Source organism: Gadus morhua, chromosome 4 (assembly GCF_902167405.1).
Source record: "Gadus morhua chromosome 4, gadMor3.0, whole genome shotgun sequence".
In the NCBI taxonomy this organism is placed as follows: Eukaryota; Metazoa; Chordata; class Actinopteri; order Gadiformes; family Gadidae; genus Gadus; species Gadus morhua.
The window spans coordinates 32549420-32571068 of NC_044051.1; the positions used below are offsets into that span (position 1 = coordinate 32549420).

Here is a 21649-nt window from a genome sequence, read left to right on the forward strand (position 1 = left end):
GCATGTCCAGCTAGATCTGCGCTGGATAGATGAGCATTGTTTACTTCAGTCCACAGGGCAGGGTGGTAGACTGATCTATCCAGCACAGATCTAGGTGGACACGCCCACTAGTGATGTCATATGGGGCAGATTTTCTAAACGACTTGTAATGCTAATCATGCTCACACCTGGTGGTATAATATGTCCCCTTTAACACCACTATCACTATCACTACCATCATCATCATTAACCCCACTATCACTACCACCATCATCATTAACACCACGATCACTACCACCATCATCATTAACACCACGATCACTACCATCATCATCATTAACACCATGATCACTATCACTACCGTCATCATCATTAACATCACTATCACTACCATCATCATCATTAACACCACGATCACTACCACCATCATCATTAACACCACGATCACTACCATCATCATCATTAACACCACGATCACTACCATCATCATCATTAACCCCACTATCACTACCATCATCATCATTAACACCACTATCAATATCACTACCATCATCATCATTAACACCACTATCACTACCATCATCATCATTAACACCACTATCAATATCACTACCATCATAATTAACACCACTATCAATATCACTACCATCATCATCATTAACACCACTATCAATATCACTACCCTCATCATTACCACCTCTTATCATTACCATCATCTTCATCATCACCTCTAATACTACCATCATCATCATTATCACAACTATCCTTATCTCTATCCAAACCAGTATAACCACTACCATCATCATAATTACCACCTCTATCACTATCATCATCATCATTACCACCACTATCACTACTATTACCATCACTACCTGGTAGTGATGGTAATAGTAGTGATAGTGGTGGTAATGATGGTGATGGTTAGACTGGGTTGCCCCACCCATTCTGCCGGTGATTTGAGTTTGCTCGCAGAAGGGTCTGGAAAAGAGCAAAACATTTATTTTTTAGTTTCAATACTTTTTGGCGGGAGCCAATCGCCAAGCTGGCTTTTCCCCCTGGCGCGCTATTGGCTGGTTTAGCGCTATGACGACAGGGAAGCGACGGCAAGAAGCCAGTTGCGTACAGAGTCATTTGACCTAGGCCCATTGTTCACGCCTCTCGTGCTGAAGAAAATGACAGCAGCTTCCCCAGACCAACGTGCAATCTACGATTAAGCTTGGTCTGGCAATGGCCAGGCTAGGTGATGGTAGTACCATCATCATCCTTACCACCATTAAAACTAACATCCTCATCACACATCATCCACTATCACTACTAGGGATGTCCCGATCCCCGGATCGGATCGGGCCGGATAGTGGGTTTTTAAGGTATATCGCCATCGGCCGATCTCATTCAATTTCATGGCCGATACATATTTATCTATCCATATTTTTTCTATATATATATATATATGTGGAAATTGCGTTGAATGAGAGATACAATTTCGCACGTTGAGCACACAGTTGTGTGACTCGTTTATTGAGTTAGAGAAACCAGGAAATCAAAACGTGCTGCAAGTAAACGAATCCCGCATCGGGCTCTGACGTCATGAGACGCTCGTAATCCTTAAAGGGACAGCGACCTAACACAGTGGAAAGAACAACACATAACAAAATACTGTAGGTGAATTATGTTACACTCACTACATATATATATATATATATATATATATATATATATATATTAGTGGTGGGCCGTTATCGGCGTTGACGCAGAACTATTTTCAAACACTTCTTTGTTCGGACCCATCACATGACTGAACTAACCAATCAGAAGCTAGAATTAAGACTGAGGTAAACGTGAGGGAATCGTGATGGAATTCAACAGAATATCCCGACTGTGTTAAATGTAAACATGTAAATATGTAAGTAATAATTGTGTGACATAAATATGTAAATGATTAACTGACTAAACATTGTAAGTACAATTCTAGAAAAATTAACTCCAATATAAATGATATTAATTTATTCTACAACTTTCAAATATTTAACTTCTAAACCTTACATTATTATGGATTATTCCTCGGCTCTTTTCAATGCTGGCTGAACAAACCATCCCAAGGTCAGAGAATTCTCTACACTACTGGCGGGCACATGCTACACAGCGACCCGCACTGGCTGATACAGCCACAAAGTTTCTTTGTGCACCTTGTACATCGGTGGACAGTGAGAGACTGTTTAGTGCAGTGCGAATGTCCTTGATGAGAAAAGGAACCGGTTGTCAGCCGAGATGGTGCAGATGTTGGTTTTCATTAAACAAAACCTGCACTGAACTGAAGAAGTCAGTGCAGTAGATTAAGATGGAGGAAATAAGAAGCTCTATTACACTATTATTACCCACCCACATTGTAAAAAATAATAAGCTTACTTGAACATCTCTAATCACTACCATCATCATCATTACCAATACTATCACTACCATCGTCATTACCACCAATATCACTAGCATTATCACGACTATCATTAGCATTATCACTACCATCAAAATCACTATCGCTACCTCTATCACTACCATCACAAAAATTACCATCATCTACAAAGGAAACTTTTAACCGATTCACGTATTCAGTCAAACATGAAATTCTCCTAACCCACCAACCTGTAGTTTACAATCATGATAGGGCCCACAGGCGTAATTTCTTATCACAATTATCTTGAATAATCTCACACAATTTCGGATTATAACACAGGGAATAGCAACTAATGTTTGTTCTAAACAAACTTAAGACTGAAGACTTTTATGTTTGCTTTAGCTTTCTACTAAATCTTAAATACATTGCACTTTCTACATTGCATTTTTTACTTTCTTTTATTTTGCGCATCTATTTTTTATTTTGCAACTTCATTTTATTGTATGTTTGCTTTAGCTTTCTGCTAAATCTTAAACATATCGTACATTATTTTTTAACTTTGCCTCTCTTTTCCTTTTACTTATCTATTTTATTATTTTATTGTATGTATCAATGTGAAGCACTTTGCGTCTGCCTCATGTCTGAAAAGTGCTCCATAAATAAAGTTGCCTCACCTTGCCTAAACCCCAAAGTCACGTTATTCAATGTCTGGTTTAATTGTACAAAAAAAGGTCTAAAGTGTGTAATATTCTACATTGTGTGTGTGTGTGTGTCTGTGTGTGTGTGTGTGTGTGTGTCAGGGTGCTGGGGCCAGGGGGAGCACCAGCAGGATTGCCGTGACGACAGTTGCGTGGCGACCAACGTGCAGATCCTCAATGGGACGTTCCACTTCTGCTGCTGTGGCAGCGACATGTGTAACCTCAACTTCACCGAGGACCTCACCCCGCCCAGCCCCACCGTCGTCCAGCCCAACCGTACGTACCACGTACACACACAGACACACCCAGCCACACACACACACACATTCGAACACACGCACGCACAAAGCCACACACAAACAGCCACACACACACACACGGCGCACGCACGCACACACAGACACACACACACACACACACACAACTGCTCAGCCCGTCCATACGTACCACGCACACACCACACAGCACGCACACAAACAGCAACACGCATAACAATCGCACTCACACATCAGCTCGCAGTCAGAACACTCGCAACAACACACACGCACCCAGACACATCACCTCACAGTCAATCGGTATGTACAACACATACAAAAAAAACATAAGCCACCACAAAGCCAATCCGTACACACACACACACACACACACACACACACACACACACACACACACACACACACACACACACACACACTCACACTCTCTCTTTCACACGCTGATCACTAACAGGCACACTTGAATTGGCCCATTGCTATAAAGAACACAACCCGTTCAAACACATACCAAACACACACTCCACAACACTGTGAAAGTCTCATACAGATGAACACAGAACACACACTAATACCCCCATCTTCACAGCCAATCTGGATTGCAACAAACACACACACACACACACGCACACACACACACACACACACACACACACACACACACACACACACACACACACACACACACACACACACACACACACACACACAGTGTGCTGGGAGATAATGACAGTATGTTTCCATTCACATCCTTTGGTACTATACTTGTAAACAGTGGCTAATTGGCCCTCATTCACCAAACAAAGGCTCATATCTTTCCTTCTTAAGCAAAAAATATCAGAAGGTTAATCTAATTATACAGATGTAAGACCCATGAAAGGGCAGCCAAATTAACCAGTTGGAAGGTTTCTGCTTTAAACAGTGCTACCTTGTAAAAAGATTAATTCGATACTTTTTATTTCTATTTCTCAGAACTACATCACTGCCAGCAGGCTTTTAATCAATTGATGTTATTCCAATTAATTTGATTAGGACCTACATGGGGAATTACACGTTCAGTGTGGTCTTTTCATCAAACATAACACACCAGACGTGATGGTAACTGGCGATTTATTTTAATGTGAAACTTCAGTTGCTAAGTTACGAATATGTGTATGTGCGATACGTGCTATACCTCTAATGCACACACAAACACAATTCTTTCACGTCTCCATCAGACACACACACACACAAGAACACACACACATACACACACACACACCCACACACACATTCCTTTCACATCTCCATCACACACACTGACACACAGAGAAACACACACACACACACACACACACGCACACACACACACACACACACACACACACACACACATAAACACACACACACACACACACACAAACACACACGCACACACACACACACACACACACACACACACACACACACACACACACACACACACACAGACGCACACACACACACACCCTCATGGAAGTACAAATTGCCTGAGGCGGTCTTTTTCCCCTTTATAGCCGCATTAAAAATGATTTTGGCTATTGCCGTTTTTTATATAAACCGACTCGCACACAGGGGTCAAAGGTTATATCATTAGCACGAGTGTTCACAGGGGGTCATGCCTCCACGCTTTCCAGCTCGCACAGGCATGCGTGTAAGTGCGGGTGGGCAGTCTTGCAACGCACTTGACCCTGAACACGGCCTCATGGCTGTACAGCGTGATGTCAAGTGGTAAATCGCTAATGATTCTGATTTGGTGAATGTAAGATGAATTGATTTAGCAATGTGAGGGTCTTTTGTTTGCCACTTTTGGCTGTTTCTGTTGCTTTATAAAGTTACGGCTTTTCTTTGCTGCTCCCCAGACCAAGGAAGCGCATTTGATGTTAAATTGCATTTAAATCGCCTCAGGCCCTCGGTGACCGGTATTTTCTTAAGATAATTTATTCATATTTCTGTATTATTTATTACCACGGACTAAACTTGATTAACAGAAAAAATTGCCATTGAGAGTCAAAAGGTTAATCGTCGGTTGCCGCCCTAAAAGGATCCGACGTCTTCCAAATAAAGTTTTTCGGTTTAGAGACATTAACCCAACACATGTTTCCTCCCGATGTTTTCTCCTTAAACCGATCCTTGTGGGGGCCGTTATTATCCAATTCCCTTTCTCTCTCTCTCTTCCGTTTGGCTTTTATGGGTCGCGGCGTCTCCTCCGGCACTTTTTATTCGGTGAATCCATCGTGTTTTCCCGGGCTCCCCTCCTGCGGTTGTTGATCGGATTAACCGATTTTATTTCCCTCCGGGGTACTCGTTAATTCGGAATCCCCTCGTCTATCATTGTCTGCCTTTTGGACGTTCTTCTTTGTGTGCTCGGGCTCTAAACTCCCTCCTCTAATTAGGTCAGTGTAGGAGGAAAATAACATTACAGAAAATATGAAAACCTTCGGAATGTGAAGTTTCGGTCGACGTAAGTCGGGAATTAATTGAGGCGGCGCAAAACTGGACATGGAACAATGGTAGCGAAGGGAGAGGGGAGGGTGGGGGAGGAAAAAGGATGTTTTTGGAATATCTAGACTCACCAATCTTTTTCCAACCCAATCCTCCCCGACACTTACCCACACACACTCACACACCCCATTTCCTCCGTCGGAGATGGCTCCGAGTGGTTCCATGCTGTTGGCGTCCATTAGAGCAATGGATTGTGGGTAGAGTGAACCAGAATCGCCGTTAGTCACAGATGAGCCGGCAGCAGTGTTGCATTGTGGGCTAATACCCCCCCCCGCCATTCCTTGGGAGGGGGGGAATACGCAGGCCCTACTCCGAGTGTTGCCATGAAGAATGTGTCGGCGTGCTATTAATTCGGCCCAGGCGTACGGAAATGCGGTCCGGTTTCCGCGGCGACGAGTCCAAGGCGCGGCGTCTCTTCCTTCCTGTACTCCAGGTTTTTTTGCGCAACAGTGAGGCGGCTAGGCCTTCAGACACACACAGACACACAGACGCCCAGACACGCACACACACGCCCAGACACGAGGATAAACAAACAGCAGACATGAGCAGGCATAAACACACACTCTCACGCACACGCACGCACGCAGATGTTGGGCGCCGCTTGCATGCTGCCACGCTGCATTCCATGCGATGACGGGGTGTCTGAGAGGGGGGGAGAGAGCGCCTTGGTGATTGCAGAGATCTGATTGTGGGTAGGCCCTGAGTTCCCCTGCTCCACTGGGGGAGAGGATTGCGATCAATCAGTGTACACACCATCCGGTGTTTGTGTGTTTTTGCGTTATGTCTGCTCTGTGTTTGTGTGTGTGTGTGTGTGGGGTCTTACTGTTACTTTGTATAACAACAGTTAAAACAAGGGGGCGTGTATGAGTCTTTGGTTAAACATGTATAAACGTGTATAAACGTGTGTTTATACAGTAAGGCCATTAATCAAAGTATAACCTAGGCCGAAACGTGAACTAATCTTCGACCAATCGATCACAGAGGAAAATCTCTGCCACCGTAACGCCAGACCAGAAGAACCAACTGGCCCACTGAGGGCATGCTAGTTGGTAGCCCAAACATCACCAAGTGCTGTTTGTTGGAATTCAGGCGTGCATTAGGAGCCACTCTCTGTCCGAGAGTGGCAGAGCGCCGCCTCTGGAAGAGAGACGGAGGGAAGGCGTCGGGAGACTTGAGTTTGGGTCTTTCTTGATCTTGATCTGTGTTCCAAAACCCATACTACCAGAAGATTTAGGATGCCCGAGAAAGATTTTGTTTACCCCAATTCATAGTATGGGACAGGAAGTATGTCAAGCAGGATGTTGAACTACGTCTGGTCGTATTTTGTAGTTTGAAAAGCCAGCATACTTTTGGCAATAGCCAAAAAGGCCCGTCGCATCGACTGAGCCCGGGAAGATTAATGTGTTGCACTACAGGTGTGCTAATCATTGAAATCCCCTGAAGTATGACCCAATCGTATGCACACTGAATGCACCAGTATGTACTTTGTACTTTATAAGGGTAGATGCAGTACGTCTCGGTCTGTGTTTAACACGATGGCTCTCAATGGATGGGGCTGGGATGCATGCCAAGGGGGCCACTTCTGATTGGTTGACACCCAAAGCCTATCCAGAGTTGAAAGCGAAAGTTGACAGAGCATCACAGACCGCATGAAATTTAAAAAAATATGAATATTGTTCTTGAGATGATACGCCGTCTCGGCTGTTGTGATCTGTGATCAGAAAACCGCTCGGAGCCATGTTTTTCGATGAGGGCTGCGTCAAGACAACCTTATTGAATTATGGTCTCAATTAAGAAGAATAAATGTTCGGTTAGCTACGACTACAAATCACTATTAGGTTTGCGAGAGTTCAAAGTTTATCAAGTGATCAGAACACATCTGTTGCATAAAATATATTTAAATTATATGTTTGTTCATAATCGATGTGATTTCTTACACAATATAATTTTTTTTCACTCAAACTCCAGAATAATATACATCGGTCTGCGCATTTCCCCCCCGCACCCGAGAATAATGGATTCAGAAGCACTTTTCTCCTTGAAAGTGAAACCAGCGACCATCCGACCAATAACAATGTGTGTATATGGACTCGTATTAAATCAGTATTCATTCACATATAGCATACTTTTGTTAACGTGTGTGTGTGTGTGTGTGTGTGTGTGTGTGTGTGTGTCTGTGTGTGTGTGTGTGTGTGTGTGTGGGAACCTGAACCTCACTGGGTGCTGCCCCGGAGCTCTGCTCAAACCATCCATTATTAAACGCTGCTGCTGTCCGTCTGCCCCGTCACCACGGCAACGCTTGTTTACTGCTGCGGTTTTAGTCACACGTACACACAGTCACTCTCATGGCCTCTCCCCCCCGTGCTCTAACGCGGCCGCACGGACACCTGGTGTGTGTGGGTCTCGGTTGCGACGTGTGTGTGTGTGTGTGTGTGCGTGTGCGTGTGCGTCTCTAGCCGTGTGCGTTAGTTTGTCTCTAGTGGTGTGTGCGTCTGTGTGCTTCTCTAGCGATGTATCTGCCTGTTTTCTCGAGCACTGTGTGTGTCTCTTGCAATGTGTTTGCACATCTCTAGCTGTGTGTGTGTGTGTGTGTGTGTGTGTGTGCGTGCATTTGTCTCACGGCGTGTGTGTGTGTGTTTCTCAAGCGCTATGTGTAGGTGTGTGTCTCTTGTGGTGTTTGTGTGTGTGTGTGTGTGTGTGTCCATGTCTCTAGCTGCGTGTGCGTTAATATCTCGGCTTGTGTATGTGCTGTTCTCTAGCGCTGTATGTGTGCCTAGTGCTGTCTGTGTGTGTTTCTAGAGGTGTGTGTGTCTCTAGCAGTGGTGTGTCTCTAGGGGTGTTTGTGTGTTTTGCTAATTCAAAACAAGTAGCAGCTTGGTTGAATCTTTTTATTTTTCTCAGTTTTAAACCTGCTTACGAATGTGTTGTTGAAATCGCTGCAGTATACAGATACCGCAGCTTACTGAACCACACAACAACCTGAAAGTGTGAAACATCTGACCACACACACACACACACACACACACACACACACACACACACACACACACACACACGCACACGCACACGCACACAAATGTACTGGTGAACAGTGAAAAAGCATGAAGAAGAGAAGATTTTGCGAGAGAAGATCCTCCCTTCTTCCAACCCATGATGTCTGTCTCTCCAACCCCCCCCTCTCCCTCCCTCCTCTCTCCCTCCTTCCACCATCCCTCCTTGTCTTCTTGGTCTCTGAATGTTGGTCATGCTTCATGCTAGATTTTTTACTCAACCTTACTTCACCTCATCTGACCCCTACACACACAGACACACACGCACAAAATGCATGCAGGTCACACACACAATTGCATGACCTGCATGTGAGAGTGTTTCTGTGTGGTTCCTAATTATTGATCCGTTCTTTTAGAGACAGCCATACAAAGCAGCAGACACATACACGCGTACGCACACAGACACACACACACACACACACACACACACACACACACACACACACACACACACACACACACACACACACACACACACACACACACAGTCACAGACATACTCACAGAAACACACACACACACACACACACACACACACACACACACGCACACACAGTCACAGACACACTCACAGAAACACACACATACATCGTTTTAACCCAATTCGTTGAATGGGAAAGGAAGTATGTAAAAAATAGCAGGATGTTGTACTACATCCGATCGTATTATGTAGTTTGAAAAGCCAGCATGCTTTTTGGCAATAGCCAAAAAGGCCCGTTACATCGACTGAGCCCGGGAAGGATAATGTGTTGCACTACAGGTGTGCTAATCAGTGAAATCCCCTGAAGTATGACCCAATCGCACACTGTGTGCACCAGTATGTACTTTGTAAGGGTAGCTGCAGTACGTATCCAAGTAAAAATAACAAATGTGATTTGGAACGCAGCCTCGGTCTGTGTTTAACACGATGGGTCCCAATGGATGGGACCCGTTGTTTAGAAACACACACACACACACACACACACACACACACACACACACACACACACACACACACACACACACACACACACACACACACACTGCCATATACTCACAGACACACACAGACAAACAGACATACTCACATACTCACAGAAACACACACACACACACACACACACACACACACACACACACACACGGATCCCCCGCCCCCCACAAAAACATCATCGACCTGACGACCGAGCCTGACCCCTGACCTCTGACCTCCTCTGCCCTCCAGACGGCCCCCCGCTGCAATACGAGGAGACGGTGATCATCGCCCTGGCGTCCGTGTCCGTTCTGGCCGTGGTCGCTGCGGCGGCGCTCTTCGGGTACCGCATGATGCGTGGTGAGTTGCCATGACAGTGTTTCATCACTGAGCTTATTTTAGAAACAGGCTCTGTGTTTACTTTTTGTTTGTTCTTTATTCCCTGATGTCTGCTTTTTTGGGTTTGATTTTTTTACATGGTTTGAACAGACTTACTGTCTGTGTTTTGTTCTGACCGAATATAGCTCTGGTTAATGCTGTGTATATGTGTGTGTGTGTGTGTGTGTGTGTGTGTGTGTGTGTGTGTGTGTGTGTGTGTGTGTGTGTGTGTGTGTGTGTGTGTGTTTTTATTGATGTGTGTGTGCATGTATGCAACGGTTTGTGTATGTGTGTTTTCGCATTAGGAATTTGTGTACCTCATGTTTTTGGTTTGTATTACTGTGTTTATAATACGTGTGCCTCCACGTGTGTGTGTGTGTGTGTGTGTGTGTGTGTGTGTGTGTGTGTCTTAATTGTGTGTGTTTGTGTTTAATCATGTGTATGTGTCAACAGGAGGTTGTAATCAGGGACTTCACAACCTGAACATGATGGAGGCCGCAGGCTCAGAGAGCTCCCTGGATCTCGACAACCTTAAGCTGCTGGAGGTCAGTGTCTCTCTATCACCCTCGCTCTCTCTTTCTCTCTCTCTCTTTATTGCTGCTCAGCGTCTGTCTGACTGTCTCTCTCTGTCTCTCTGCCTCTCTGTCAGTCTCTCTCCTCTCTCTTCAGTCTATTGTATTATTTACTGGCTGTAGGGCTTACTATCCCAAAGTGTGTGTTCAGTTATCACTAGGGATGCACCGAATATTCGGCCACCGAAAATGGCCCAAAACATAATTTTCGGTTTTGGCCGAAGTAGTAAAAAGGTCTAAAATAATACACTGAACATTTTTATTTTTGATTTAAAAAAATAAAATAAAAATATCGTTTTACTCATTTATTTAAAGGTACATTGTTCTTAAATTATTGCTATAAGGTCTGCTGGAATGTTAGAAAACGTTCAGTATGAAATAAATATTTTGTATCAAAATTGTTATTGATTTTTTTATTGAAAAGCAAGACAAAAAAGTTTATAAAGGACATTTAATTGTTTGATTTATGCAATGGTGAAAAATTAAAGCAAACTGAATGAAAAACAGCAAAAGCCACATTCGGTATTCGGTTTCGGCTTTCGGCCAACTGTATCAGTATATTCGGTTTCGGTTTCGGCCAAGAATTTTCATTTCGGTGCATCCCTAGTTATCACTGATGCTCCGGCATTACCACAGACACCTGGAGAGAGAAAGGGAGAGAGAGAGAGAGCGAGAGAGACTACATGATATCATGAAAGGATCTCAGGCATTGTTCTGGGAGGTGTGCGGTGCCGGTACACACTTGGGCGGGGTCATCAGTGTCACCACTCACGTGTACTTTTCTTTCCTTGGAGAGGAAGTCTTGAGCGTGCATGTTTTCAGAAACCAAAACAGGCGATAATGAATAAGTGTGTGTGTGTGTGTGTGTGTGTGTGTGTGTGTGTGTGTGTGTGTGTGTGTGTGTGTGTGTGTGTGTGTGTGTGTGTGTGTGTGCGTGCGTATACATACCTATTCTCTCTTTAATGTGTGTGTGTGTGTGTGTTTGTGTGTGGTTAAGCCCACACTGAAGGCGTGTGCAGCCGCTTCGTGACTGCGTGCCCAGACAGGTCCACATTATGAAGGAGGTATTTTTAGTCTTGTTCAACAACGAGATGAAAAGCACCGGTCACTTCCGCCGGCGTATTTATCGAGATATATAAGGATACACAGAAACACACACACACAGAATCACACACACACACACACACACACACACACACACACACACACACATACACACACACACACACACACACACACACACACACACACACACACACACACACACAGAAACACATATACTCACAAACACTCAGAAAGGCTCACACACACACATACATACAGACACACACATAGACACACACACACAGACAGATACACGGACTAACACAGAGACACACACTATCACACAAAGAGACACACCGAGAGAGAGACAAGACAGAACACTTGAGCCAGCATTAGTTTATTTTAGCATGCGTCACCAAGCCGGCGTCTGTTTTATTTTCTTCCATACGCAACCTCCAAAGCCCACTCAGAAACAGGTCTGTATGGATCTTCACAGAGACCGGCGTCTTTGATAACGTCTGGCATTCAACGTGCTGAACATACTGTGGATGAAAAAAACAACACCACAAAACGAAGTCATAGAATACCCAACACAAAGCAAACACTAAACAAGGACACCTTGTTCTTCTGTTCTCAGAGAGAGAGAGAGAGAGAGAGAGAGAGAGAGAGAGAGAGAGAGAGAGAGAGAGAGAGAGAGAGAGAGAGAGAGAGAGAGAGAGAGAGAGAGAGAGGGAGGGAGGGAGGGAGGGAGGGAGGGAGGGAGGGAGGGAGGGAGGGGGAGAGGGAGAGCGAGCACTTGCCCTTGGTGGCTTATCAAACTCTGGGCCCCAGGTGTGCGGGCGGTGGTGAAAGGGCGCTTAGCTGATGTGGCTGGGGGCCGCAGCGGCAGTCAAAACAAGCGGACCCTTGGTTATTGTAACCCGACGTGAGGCGAGAGTGGGGTCCCTTTTCGACTCCTTATTTTTTTTGGTTGTGTGGGTGGTGGAGGATTTATTGCGATTGCTTCTATGTTTGCAATCGTTCAACGGAGGCTGAGATGACCGCCTAGCGATGCGCTAAAACACGTGCACCCGGAGACACACACTAAACACACACACAAGGGACGCTCAGTATTCCTGACGGAGATCTGGGCGGTGCAGATGTGTCTGTGGCGGGGTGTAAACAGGGCTTTCTTGGACGCCTCTGTGATTAATGCTCGAACCGCACAGTTAATCCTTTCTGACAGAGCTCCAAACTGCTTCTGTGCCCTGTCTGTAGTAGCCGGTGTGTCTGGGCGCCTGTCCTCCTGTCTGTACACTGTCTGTCTGTCTGTCTGTCTGTCTGTCTGTCTGTCTGTCTGTTTGTCCGTCTGCCCGTCTACCCGTCTGTCCGTCTGCCCGTCTGTCCGTCTGCCCGTCTGTCTGTCTGTCTGTCTGCCGGTCTGTCTGTCTGTCTGTCCGTCTGCCCGTCTGTCCGTCTGCCCGTCTGTCTGTCTGTCTGTCTGCCGGTCTGTCTGTCTGTCTGCCTCTCTCTTAGCCTGTGACACTTTCTACATCTGAAAGAGAGGGAGAGAAAAGTGAGGAGGGCGTTTTATCCTCCAGTTTATCTGTCTGTCTACCTGTGTGTGGGTCCGTCCGTCTGCCTGTCTGCGAGCTCTTTGTTTGGGGGGGAAGGGAGGATGGCGACATTTAAAGGGCTTGTTGATTGAAGTCACATTTCTCTCTCTCCCGTTCGTCTCTCGGTGTCTGGCAGACACTTGCCCGACGGGTCGGTTATGAAGTGAGAAATAATTGAAACACCTGCTTCACAAATCGTCTCCATTCCTCGCTGTAACTCTATCTGTCTCATCTCTGCCCGTCTCCATCTGGCTGTCGCTCTGAATCCAATCCCGACGCCTTCCTCGGCTCGGGGATCAGTTTGACAGTTGGGGCACATAAAACCGTACACCTTCGACCTCACCTACGACCAAAACCTGACGACCTCCTCTCTCTCTATCTCTCTCTGTACCCCCCCCGCTCCCTCCTCCCCCCTCAGCTGATCGGGCGTGGCCGCTACGGCGCCGTGTACTGCGGCTCGCTGGACGAGCGGCAGGTGGCGGTCAAGGTGTTCACGGCGGCCAACCGGCAGAACTTCCTCAACGAGTGCTCCATCTACCGGCTCCCCCTGCTGGAGCACGACAACATCGCGCGCTTCGTGGCGGCCGACGAGCGCACCGGCGCCGACGCGCGCACCGAGTACCTGCTGGTCATGGACTACTACCCCCACGTGAGTACAGCCGTGTGCGTCGATTCAGGTGGGTGGTTACCCCGCGGCAAGATGGCGGCGGCATTGACGCATACGTTCCACTGAACAGCGCAGCTCAGGCGACGTCTAGTCAAGATATATATCTATGAGCGTCCCAAGATATCGCCCAAAGCTAGCACCTCAAGCTAGCGCCCCATGCGAGCTCCTAAAGCTAGCTCCCCAATCAAGCTCTTCAGGGGTTGGCTGCTTTACGCTTTCGGTAGTCACCATGGACAAGCTGTTGTGCGGGATAATGACATGTTTTTTTGGGGGAGAGGAATAGGGTTGATTTGAGTGGTCGGATGGCATCATTGGGGGTGTTTTATGGTCAAAGTTTTGATCGGACGGAGCAAGAGTGTCGGTTGGAACGTAGTGGGGTTAGCTCCGCCCATATTTGGTCTTGGTGACCCAGTCGAAGCAAAGGAAACACCCGTATGTTTCTTTCACAGGGGGGTGGCTTCGCTAATGTTGACCTTACAACCGTACATGTTTGACTTTTTTAAAGGAGCATTTCACTGGTGGAGGCATGAATATGTATGGAAATTGGGTCCTATATGCAGTCGAATAATAAAATTAAATTCTAATTTGGTGCCTTCTTGACCGAGAAAAGGCAGAAAGTGACTTTTTGGCAACAACTCCCCCCATGCACCACGATGCACAGCTTCGCTGGCCACTCCCGCTGATCTAGATCTCCGCCTATCGGACACCTCGCTCGCTGTTCCATCTACCAAGCTGATACCGCAAGACTGCTTGAAAATCATTTCACACAACATTTCTAGTGAAGAGTATTAGTTGGTGAACTCAGTGAATTAGTCCTCGTTTGTATTTCTTTCGAAATGGTGAACTTTTGCATGGTGCCATCTTCTATGTCAGATCCAGTACCTTCCGCCATTGTACTTCAGCTTTATCAACAGCCTCTGTTAGCTTAGCTTCGGACGCTGTGGATGTTAGTTTCTGCTTGTGAAGTCCCACCCACTGGCACTGCTCTAATAGGTCTGTAGCGTCAGTGGGTCCCATCCCCTATAGGGGGGTGGGACTAGTGCTTGTAGTCTTAAGAGAATCTTCCCCTCTTACACTTCCTATTTACTTCTACGCAAAAATCGTCATATTGCGTCATCTTAAACAGGGAGTGTTGGAGATCGATACGGATCTCTCCAGTCTCCCCAGAAAATAAGGGAATGATGCACGACCATTCAAAAATATGAGGGGGTTTCTAACGATACAAAGCTTAATGGAAATGGGTGAAGTTTCCCTTTTAACATAATTTTGACAAGATGGAGTAAACACAGATAACTGACTCAATATTAGAAGAACACAGTTGAGGAAAAACAAAAGGGTGGAGGGCCAGATCAACAGAATATGACGTGTGTGTGTGTGTGTGTGTGCGTGCGTGTGTGTGTGTGTGTGTTTGCCTGCATGCGTGCGTGTATGTGTGTATGCACATGTCAGACGATGAAGGGTGCTGTGGTCTTTGCCCAACCGGAATGATTCAAAGCGATGCGGTTGCGTCATCGTGTTCAGAACAACGATGTGTAACTAACTTCCATGGGAACGGCATTCCAGTGGAACGCCGCAGTGGTATTATCCGGTCAACGGGGAAAAACATTTGGTTGTCCTTTCTAGAAATATTTCATTTGTCGTTTTTTTATATATTTTCCAGAAGCATAATTGTAAATGCATTATATGATATTATGTCATGTTATACTCGAGACATTTCTCTCTTTATCTGACCGTTGATTAACTGGAGAATATCGTCAAGATATATTTCCTTAATTTTATCTGTCTTTTGAAAGTTTCCTTTGCAGTTTTATGAGACGGCCTGAGGAGGCCAATTTTTATTTCTGATAAATATATTCCATTCAATATCCGATGCGAGACCTTCCTTCGAGCCTGCACTGTGTTTCCTGTGTTTCCAATTCAACAGCCGATGAAAAGGGAGCTGTTTGTTCGTAACGCAGAAATACAAAATAAAGTCTAGACATTTATATCCCATCGCACAAGACAAACCAGTTGAAGGTATGCCCGTCTGTGCGAGAGGTGGATAAAGAACGGGTGCGTGTGCTTCGATTTTAGCCCCTGAAACAAACAGATAAAGCGCTAAATCAGTCAACAACCTTCCCCCCCTGTTAATACTCTCATGCGTGTTCCCGTTTAATAAGGAGTTGCCTCGCTCTCAGCCATTCAGACGCCGCATTAGCGGTCACCTGACCCATGCCAGCCTATGAAAGGAGTCCATTATGCATGGGGGGGGGGTTGACGCTGCTAGCTTTCTGTGTTGTCATGGCGAGGAGGGCAAGGAGAAGGCATGGGTCCTCTGTGGAACAGGCATTGCGTATCTGCTCATTCCAGACCGGTAATAGGATCTATTTAAGATGAACGGTTAGTAATCACATTGACTTCGCTAGCGGAAGGAGGGCAGGGAAATTTTCCATGTGTTCAATTTATGAAAGGAATACAAATATTTGTGTGTTTGCTTATTCGTCATGGACGTGTGTTTGTCTTCTTGGATACCGGCGGTAGATTGGTAGATTGTGTGTTTTTATCCTGTGCCTCATCAGCTTAGTGTTTGATGGATGAGACTGGGAAGTAGTCTCATCCAATTTAACTTGATAACCCAATGATTTCTCAACACCATCCCAATTATGAAAAAATCCCAAAAATGTAACGCTCCAACCAAAAGGGTGTGTTTGTGTGCGTGCGTCGTTGTGTACGTGTGTGTGTGTGTGTGTGTGTGTGTGTGTGTGTGTGTGTGTGTGTGTGTTTTTGTGCGTGCGTCTTTGTGTATGTACGTGTGTGCGTGTCTTTGCGTACGCGTGTGTGCGTGCGTTTGTGTGTACGTGCCTCGCTCGGGGTGGAGTGTTTATCCTTCAAGCGGAAACGTTCCCTTGGCCGGTCTCCACCCCGGGGTTGGAGCACAGGGTTACATAAACAACACTGTGGCTCGGTGTTCTGATAACACTGGGACTTGAACCCAGAGCAGCAGGGACTCATCTAGGCCCAAACTGGGGGGTTTGGACCCAGAGTAGTGGAGGACGATATCTGCAGAACACTGGGGTCTGTGGAGGAGTGGATGCCTGCTATTAATAGGGCTGGGACCCAGAAGAGCAGAGGTTAATCTATGCTGTAGTTGGGGGTCAGAACCTAAAACAACAGAGGTCGATAGGCATCGGTTAATATGTGCTGTTGTGTGAGATTTGAACCTCAAAGAGCAGATGTTTATGTTTATGATTTGAACCTAAAGTTACCCTGGCGAGTCTCTCTCTCTCTCTGTCTCTCTCTCTCTCTCTCTCTCTCTCTGTCTCTGTCTCTGTCTCTCTCTCTGTCTCTGTCTCTGTCTCTCTCTCTGTCTCTCTCTCTGTCTCTGTCTCTGTCTCTCTCTCTGTCTCTGTCTCTGTCTCTGTCTCTCTTCATCTTTCTCTCTCCATCCCTCTCTCTCTACCGTGCCCAGCATTGTAACCATTGTGACCTCCACGCTGGACATTGTGTTTCTCTTTTTATTTCGGTCCTCCCTGGCCCTCCCCTTGTGTCCCCCCTCCCCTTCCTTCCTGTCTACTGTTCTCAGCGCTCTTCTTGGTTTCCTCTCAGATTTCTTCTCCCTGGCTCACTTCCTGCCTGCCTCCCCCACTGCGGCCCTCCTCGTCTTTACCCTCTATCTTTATCTTCCTCTTATCATCCATCCCTCTAGCCTCTGCTACACCTTTGTCTTTCCACCATTACTCTTTAATTCATCCCTGGTCTCACTCTGGTCTTTCTCTCTCCGTCTCCCTCCCTCTCCGGTCTCTTTCTGTCTCTCTGGTCCCTTTCTGTCTCTCCCCGGTCTCCCTCTCTCTGGTCTCTCTCTGGTCCCTCTCCGGTCTTTTTCTGTCTCTCTGGTCCCTTTCTGTCTCTCCCCAGTCTCCCTCTCTCTGGTCTCTCTCTGGTCTCTCTCTGGTCCCTCTCCGGTCTTTTTCTGTCTCTCTGGTCCCTTTCTGTCTCTCCCCGTCCTCCCTCTCTCCGGTCTCTCTCTGGTCCTTCTCCGGTCTCTTTCTGTCTCCCTGGTCTCCTTCTGGTCTCTAATCCGGTCTATCTGTCTGGTCTCCCTCTCTCTTGTCTCTCTCTATGGTCCCTCTCCGGCCTCTTTCTGTCTCTCTGGTCTCTCTGTCTGGTCTCCCTCTCTCTTGTCTCTCTCTATGGTCCTTCTCTCTTGTCTCTCTGTCTGCTCTCCCTCTCTCTTGTCTCTCTATCTGGTGTCTCTGGTCTCTCTCTGTCAGTTCTCTCTATCTCTGGTCTGTATCTGGTCTCTCTCGCTCTCTCTGGTCTCTCTCTGTCTTCACCTCCCTACCCATCTCCTAACCCCTCCCTCTCTCTCTCTCTCTCTCTCCGCTGTGTGCAGGGCTCTCTCAACCGCTACCTGGGCCTCCAGACCAACGACTGGGGGAGCAGCTGTAGGCTGGCGCACTCTGTGACCCGTGGCCTGGCCTACCTCCACACCGAGCTCTGCAAAGGAGGTGAGCCCCCCCCCCCACACACACACACACACACACACACACACACACACACACACACACACACACACACACACACACACACACACACACGCACACGCACACTGACAGACACACACGCACACGCTAACACAGTGATTCACATGCGCTCATACACACAGATATATACATAATAGGGAGGCACCGAATATTCGGCCACCGAAAATGTTCGGCGGAATATGGCCCAAAACGTAATTCTCGGTTTCGGCCGAAGGAGTAAAAAGGCCGGAAGAAATACACCGAACATTTTTATTAAAAAAAAAAAAAAAAAAAAAAAGTTTTACTCATTTATTTAAAGGGGACCTATTATGCTTTTTCGACTTTTATGACCTATAAAGTCTGGGGTGGCCGTGCAGAGCGCTAAACACTCGGGACAACGTTTGCGTTTCACTTGTTCACATTTCCAGGAAATCATCTACGTAGAGGCACTCCTGCCGCGCCCCCATATGCCTGGTCAAATCTGCCCGTGCGCGCTTCAAGGAAGGTCACCAATCACAATGGAGTTGGGTTGGCAGAAGGGGGGCGAGGGGGCGGAGAAGGACGAAACCGAGGGTTGACAGAGAATGCTGAAAGCGCCCAGATGAGAGGAAGAGTTTCCCGAAAATCTACATCGTTTTTTGTGCATGGTTAAACATGACTATCAATCATTATAACAACATTTATAGGTCATAAAAGTCGAGAAGCATAATAGGTCCCTTTTAAAGGTACATTGTTCTTAAATTCTTGCTATAAGGTCTGCTGGAATGTTAGAAAACGTTCAGTATTAAATACAATTTTTGTATTCAATTTGTAATTGATTTTTTTTATTGAAAAGCAAGACAAACAAGTTTATAAAGGACATTTAATTGTTTGATTTATGCAATGGTATAAAATTAAAGCAAAATGAATGAAAAACAGTAAAAGCAACATTCGGTATTCGGTTTCGGCTTTCGGCCAACTGTTTCAGCATATTCGGTTTCGGTTTCGGCCAAGAATTTTGATTTCGGTGCATCCCTAATACATAATCACACACATATAATTGTATGTGCGCTCACACACACGCGCACTGATATAATCACTCACACATGCATGTTTCCTCTGAAAGGCCCACACACAACAACTTGACACACTTTTCCGCTAATAGTCAAACACACTTTCCCATGAGCGAGCACACATTCCCATGGGCATACACACACCCACACAAACTCTCATGCGAACAGACTCACTCTCTCTCTCTCTGTCTCCGTCTCTTTCACATGCACACACACACAGACACACATACGCACGCGTACACACACACACACACATTCAGGGCTTTATTTTCAAGGACGCCACAGTGAACCCAAACACACAAACACATACATACACACAGACAGAGAGACAACAAAAACAGACACACAGACACACAAACAGAGTAGACAGACACACAGAGAAAAAACAACCACACACAGGGAACACATAACCCCCCCCCCTACACACACACATACACACACAGAAAGTACAGAGTTGTGCCACTTCTATGGCAACGAGAGAGAGAGAGAGAGAGAGAGAGAGAGAGAGAGAGAGAGAGAGAGAGAGAGAGAGAGAGAGAGAGAGAGAGAGAGAGAGAGAGAGAGAGAGAGAGAGAGAGAGAGAGAGAGAGAGAGAGAGAGAGAGACTAACTTGGCTTCAGATGACAGGCCTGTGGCTAATGGATCTAATTTGATGCAGACAGTCAGCACTCTCTCTACCTCTCTTCTTTCTCTCTCTCTCCCTCCTATCTCTTCTTTCCCTCTATCTCGTATCACTTCTTTCCCTCTGTATGTGTGTGTCTCTCTCTCTCTCTCTCTCTCATCTCTTCTTTTCCTCTGTGTGTCTCTCGTCCTCTCCTCTTTCTCGCTGCCTCTCTCTTCCTCTCTCTCTGGGTCCTGTTTCTGTGTCTCCTCCTCGTCTCCTGTTGACATCTGAACCACGCCAAAGGCCTATTTACACAGAGGACTGCTGAGGTCCTCCCCAAGACTGTAGACCCAGTCTCTTAGGACACGGTGTGGACAACAGGGAGAGGGACAGAGAATATTTTAGAGAGAGAGAGAGAGGGAGAGAGAGAGAGGGACTTTTATGTGCTGAGCACAAGCGTGGCGCCTTCCGAAACTGCAACTACTAAAATGTAAATTGCTGTACAAGCTAGTTTCTTAAAAAAACCTTGAAAGAGAGGAGCAGGGATATAGAGAATGATGGAGTGAGAGACAGACAGAGAGAGAGAGGACCAGGAATATAGAGAATGGTGTAGAGAGAGAGAGTTGAGGGACAAAGATTATGATGTGGCGAGAGAGGGAGAGAGACAGAGAGAGGGAGAGAGAGAGAACTGACTAAATAGATGATTATGTATTTAGCGAGAGGACAAGGGACGTTTTAAAATGATGTAAAAAGAGAACAAGGCAGGCTTAGGGAGATAACGATAATGGGGAGAAAGATGGAGACCCAGGTAATTGGATGATCAAAAGTGAAAGAAGATAATGCACAGAGAAAGAGAGAGATTATTAACTGGAGAGAGAGAGAGAGAGAGAGAGAGAGAGAGAGAGAGAGAGAGAGAGAGAGAGAGAGAGAGAGAGAGAGAGAGAGAGAGAGAGAGAGAGAGAGAGAGAGAGAGAGAGAGAGAGAGAGAGAGAGAGAGAGAGAGAGAGAGAGAGAGAGAGAGAGAGAGAGAGAGAGAGAGAGAGAGAGAGAGAGAGAGAGAGGCCTCGAACATACCGATTATTCTGGTATCTTGCGAGCCCTGCCTGCACTACCGCAACCGCCAGACCCTACTACAGCGCCTCTCTTCCGGTGACCGTGCGCCCTCTGGCGGCCAATGTGGAATTGCACCAAGAGACCCCTTTAATCTCATTGTGGGACGATTATGAGATTAAATTTGTTAAAAGTAAAATTACAATCAAACAGCGTTTATTTACTTCAGACAAAGAAGCCTCCTTAATAGCTTTTTCTCTTTATTAAAAGTGGATAATGAATAGCAATACACATTATGAATTACGAATCATGGACAACATGT

General features: G+C 46.2%; 1 protein-coding gene across 2 annotated transcripts in view; it reads left to right on the forward strand.

Moving 5' to 3' along the window:
- The window catches only part of LOC115541821 (bone morphogenetic protein receptor type-2), a 46518-nt gene that overhangs the window by 17096 nt on the left and 7773 nt on the right, over window positions 1–21649 (forward strand). For both annotated transcript variants that reach the window (XM_030353689.1, XM_030353687.1), the window contains exons 3-7: window positions 3169–3342; window positions 10116–10223; window positions 10695–10786; window positions 13871–14101; window positions 18492–18606. In XM_030353689.1, the coding sequence (XP_030209549.1) occupies window positions 3169–3342; window positions 10116–10223; window positions 10695–10786; window positions 13871–14101; window positions 18492–18606 (720 nt within the window). The remainder of the gene's footprint in view (window positions 1–3168; window positions 3343–10115; window positions 10224–10694; window positions 10787–13870; window positions 14102–18491; window positions 18607–21649) is intronic.